This window comes from Fukomys damarensis, unplaced genomic scaffold, assembly GCF_012274545.1.
Source record: "Fukomys damarensis isolate Sample0158 unplaced genomic scaffold, DMR_v1.0_HiC HiC_scaffold_2, whole genome shotgun sequence".
Taxonomy (NCBI): domain Eukaryota; kingdom Metazoa; phylum Chordata; class Mammalia; order Rodentia; family Bathyergidae; genus Fukomys; species Fukomys damarensis.
In genome coordinates, this window is record NW_022900914.1 from 44894757 (window position 1) to 44899764 (window position 5008).

At 47.0% G+C, this 5008-nt stretch overlaps 1 protein-coding gene across 1 annotated transcript in view; it reads left to right on the top strand.

Annotated features, from left to right (window-relative positions):
* LOC104852153 (gastrokine-3-like) overlaps positions 1 to 1243 on the top strand; it is a 7867-nt gene extending 6624 nt beyond the window's left edge. The window contains exons 5-6 of the mRNA XM_010609693.1: positions 203 to 344; positions 1149 to 1243. Of these exons, the coding sequence (XP_010607995.1) occupies positions 203 to 344; positions 1149 to 1243 (237 nt within the window). The remainder of the gene's footprint in view (positions 1 to 202; positions 345 to 1148) is intronic.
* Positions 1244 to 5008: the final 3765 nt, after the last annotated feature.

Sequence of the window (5008 nt, forward strand, 5' to 3'; positions counted from 1 at the left end):
GTTTAAACTCAGGACCTTGCACTTGTGAGGCAGGTGTGGCACCACTGAGCTAAATCCCAGCTCCTTCTTTCTCCTTTTTGTACCACCTCTGTTGTCTCACTATTTTTCTTTTTTTTTAATCTTAAATTTATCGGTACATTTTAGGTATACAATGCAGTTACATTCATCATTGATCACCGGTTTTCTACAATACCTCTTCCAGGCTTCCAACCATCACCCCTCCACCCGCGGCCTGACCTACACTGTTCTACCCAGCCGGGTTAAGAACTTAGCCCAGTATGGGATGGCCATCAAGGAAATGTGCAGAGCGTTCCCCACCTACTTTGCCCAGCAGCAAAAAGAAGGTGTGTTAACAATTTACCTCAAAAGCCAAGGCTGTGGGGGAGTTCAAAGGTGCAGTGTGAGTTGTAAGTAATCGGCAGACTTAATGAGAGTCGATTCTGCTTCTGTCAGTGGTATAAGAGCAACCTGACCTAGGGTGTATTCCCCCTGCTGGCAGAAATTTCTTGACACCAGAGGTCCTCAAATGGGGAGCAGAAGGTCAAGGCCAGCATCTCATCACTAGGGGACGCCCTTGCCCGACTCAAAGCTTCATCATCCCCTGCCTGAGCAGCCCCATATCCCACCACTGGAGAGACGCTCTAGAGTCCCTGGCCCTTCTCTTTCTCAAGCTTCTTGTGGGGAGTCAAGACCCCAGTGTTTATAGAACAGTCCAGGAAAGGAGCATCTCGGTGGCTGGCACCCTTGCTGGGGATGAGATGAGCATCTGTAGTGACCAGCTTGGAGAGACTTCCCGATGTACCTGCTGGTCCAGATGTAGTCAGAGACATCTCTCCAACAGGCTGTAGACAGTCATTTGTACCTTGTTATAAGAAGGCAAGCCTTCTTTGTAACAGGAGGAAAGCATGGAAACTTGAGGGGCTGTGGAATTACGAAGGAAAATTAAGGATGAGTAAAAGCAATAGAAAGAGAAGGTATGCAGCTAATTATTCCCAGGGTGGCAGGAAGGTTGGAGGAGGGACTCTTTCATGTCAAACCCACAGTCTCTTGCTAGTTGAGCTCTCCTGAGCAAACATGCAATTTAGGTGCAACTCATAATGTATCTGCTTTGCTTTGGGGCCTTAAGGACCTGCTTGTAAACTTTACAGGTACCGCGCTGGCAGTTGACCCTAATTCCTGTTTTGAAGTCCAGCTTCTGTCCTACATGGGACTCTCCATCTGTGGTGAGATCCCTGGGCTCTGAGAGTGCGAATCCGCCAAGTCAAGAGAGGACCCACCTGCTCTGGGCCACTGTCGTGGGGTCAGTGTCCAGTGAGACAGAAGCTGCTCATTTCAATTCTCTCCCTCTGCCTTCCCGCTGATCTCTGTAATCTCACCACATGAGTGCAATTCCTCCTTGTAGGTTACAATAATAAAGCGTCTTTCATTACTGGTCTGGCAGACAGACCTGCCTGCACTGTCCTCACTCAACGATGCAATCCAGAATGTCACCTACATGCAGGACAGAAGGCACTGCTCCTACAGCTCCTGTTTCTGAGAGTTTCTCTTTAGGATGTCCCCTGAAGAATCCCTTGAGAATTTTTGTTCTTGTTTTGTTTTGTTTGGGGTGGGTGAGGCAGGGTCTTGCCATGTAGTTCAGGCTGGTCTTGAACTCACTATGAGGCCCTGGCTGGCCTTGAACTCATGACAATCTACCTGTCTCAGCCACCCAAGTGCTGAGATTACAGGAATGCGCCACCATGCCTGGCTCTCCCTTGAGAATTTTAGACAATAAACAAAGACACCAGGCACAGCAGACTGGACTCTGAAGTCTGAGGCTATGACTTTGCCTCCTGAAAACTAAAGCCAAGATTCCAAGAGGCCTGTTCTCTGGAGGTGCAGCCTGTACCATGAACATCTCTAAAAACAACCCAAGTTAGCCTTTTTGGAACTGGCCTAATGCCTCACATGGTAACTCCTGGAGCAGTTGCCTCCATCACAAATTAAAACAGGACCTGAGTGCTTAGCTGTCCTTGTTTAACTGTTTCATTTTAAGACAAAGTCTTGTTCCCTTCACTAACCTTTCCTTACTAGACCGAGGTACCTCAAACTTTTTTCTCCAATACCAAGAATTGAACTCAGGACCTTGCACTTGCCAGACAAGTGTGACACCACTGAGATAAGTCCTCAGCCCCAGTTACCTCAAACTATCCCTACCTCTCCACTTCTCAGCAGTCCCAGAGACAAGCTGGCTGGGCCCAAGCTCAAGTCTGTAGGTTGGGTTGGGGAGGCATGCTCACCTGACCCAGATAGCAAGCACCCAAGTGTTTATTACCTGCATAATCAGAAGTAGTGCCCTTTGCTCTGCTTAGAATGTGCCGTCTGACCTTGTTGTGCTGCCTGACTGGACTGGAGCACACCTTGCAGCTTAGCCTGCATCTTAGCAGTCAGTGTGGGTGAGCTTTGCACTCAGGCAGCCTCTGCAACCCATTGCAAGTGGAGCTGTGGCTGCTCTCCTCGGCCCTGAAGAAGGAGGACAGCCCAAGATGCCTGGGCCTGGCTCTAGGCACCATGAAGCCATAGCACAGGACTTTCAAGCTTGCTGTGGACTTCAACAATCACCAGTGAATTTACTCCCTGGAGCTGCTGAATTTTATTCTGTTGTGCTTTAAATGCTATAAACATATCAACATTTTTATTGAGGAATAACAGGCAGTGAAATGCAGATTTTAAGGGCACAGCTCAATGTATTTTACAAATATACTCCATGGAGCCCTCACTCAGATGAAGACAAAGAACATTCCCAATGCCCCAGAAAGTTCCCTCATGCGCTTTCCAGCTAATCCGTGCCCATACCTCTGGCCAAGGGCATGAAAGGGGCAGCAGTGGAGCAAATGAAGAGCTCTGAGCAAAATCAAACACACCCTGCAGACCCTGCAGGAGGTGGAGGTCAACGTCAGACAATAGGAGCTGGCGAGTGTCCCATGATTCTCCTTGTTTTAGTGATTAGTTTGGGTGAATAACGGAGGTCATAACCCAGAATGCAGGATGGCTGGCTTTGGCCAGGCAACATGTTCCTGTTCAATGTGCTGAGGGCATGCAAAGGCAACTTCAGAGGAAGGCTGCAGTGTGGGCTGCACTAGTAGAGGTGCGAGTTCTTGGGGTGTCATGGGCTGCAACAAAAATGGGGGGCCCAAGTGACAGCCAGGAACTCCTTCCCTAGTGCTCAGGAACATGCTTTCACCTCAGAGTTGGATAAGCCCCGAGACCCCAGGAAAGGATTGACAGTGTCTTAAATCGTCTTCAGCCCTTTGCATCACCATGGCTGCAGCCTCAGGCATTTGCCTGAGAACTGAGGGAGCCCTGGGCCTGGTGTCTGGCTGACAGAAGGACCAGCAGGCTCGGCAGAGCCAGGCAACACTTGACTTCGCAGTCACTCCATGAGTAACCACAGAATTTGGTTTTCTGCAATAAGAGCAGGAATGTGGAAGCCTAGGATTTGCAAAGCCACAGGGATGAGAGAAGTGGAGGCAACAGGGCTGAGGTGATCCAGGTGCCTGTGTGTGTATAATCACTGAGCTAACGCCAGGCTCCTTTAAGTGCATCTCCAAGAAATGCGTTCAACCGCAAATAAAGAGAGCCCAGTCACAGTGACTGAAGAGATGGAGACTGATTTGGATTATGGAAGTCCAGAGCTGGTACAGCTCTGAAATTATACACTCGGGTATTCCAGCCCTTTCTTCGTTTTTCCTGAACTTTTCCTCCCCAAGACTGTTACCTCTTGATCCTAAAACAATTGATGCATCTTCTCACTTCAGGTCACATCCATGTTGAAGGAAGGATAGATAACAGAGACGGGAAAGAGGCACAGGTGGGTGCCAACTCAGTCTGTTCCTCTTTATTAAGTAAAAAGTATTTCCTGGAACTCCCACCCAGTAGTCTCCCACCTCCATATCACATGGCAATCCATGGGCCTGTCACAGGCCAAGGAAAATAATACTACCTTATTTTCTTAAGAAAGCCTGGATTGATTTAGGCTTTCCCAACCTTGACAATATTCACATTCTTTGAACCAGAAAGTTCATTATTGTGGGGGCTGCCCCAGGTATGCTGGGGCGTTTAATAGTATCCTGGTTTCTATCCACTAGATGCCAGTAATGTCCCCTCCCATTGTGATCCAAAGTCACTAGAGGAGGGAAGAAAAAAAATCACATCCCCATCAAAAGCCACTGACTTAGACTAATCATAATGAATTCCCTGACACTAAATGACTATTATTAACTGTTACTTAAACAAACTGGGCTTCTGTTAGCAGAAAGGAGGAAGGTAGGGACTAGGGATCAGATACTTAGTGAACTTTTCTTTGCCAAAGAGTATCTTTCAACTCTAACCAGCAATCCATAAGTGAGCGTTTCTTCAAAAGGTCACAGTCCCTTTAGTTTTTGCCTGCTTTGGGTTACTCTGATACATTTAATCATGTTTTATATCTTTCAGACTTGTGATTTTTGTGGCAAAAGGGTTAGTCATAACTACCATTATCAGAAACTAGAACTCTTCATGTTTTATTAATTCATCACTTTATTATGCTTGGTTAACTAATGCTTGGGTTCATGTATTGAGTCAACTGTTCAAATAAGTCTCATATTTGGTTCCGTATATTCCAATCCTGGAATCTCTGACAAAGCAAATCACATTTACGCCTGCCTCAGGTGAACAAATGTGAAAGCTATGTGGCACTTTCTGTAAGGAATAAAACCTTTGAGGAGATAAGAAACCACCTACAAGCCTCACCTGACTTCCTGAAAAGCTCTACAACATATTCTTCTGCATCATCACCTGCTCTCTTCAGCCAGTGTAGAACCCTAGTCGTTCTCCTACAGTCCTGGATGTGTTGTTTGGTCCAGGTTCACTCCTCCTTTCTGATGGCCTAGGGAGCTCCAGGCTACAGGTTGAGCAAGCTGTGAAATGAAAGACTTAGTATCTACTTTCCTCAGCCTCTAAGAAGGGGCCATTTATGGGAAAAAAAAAA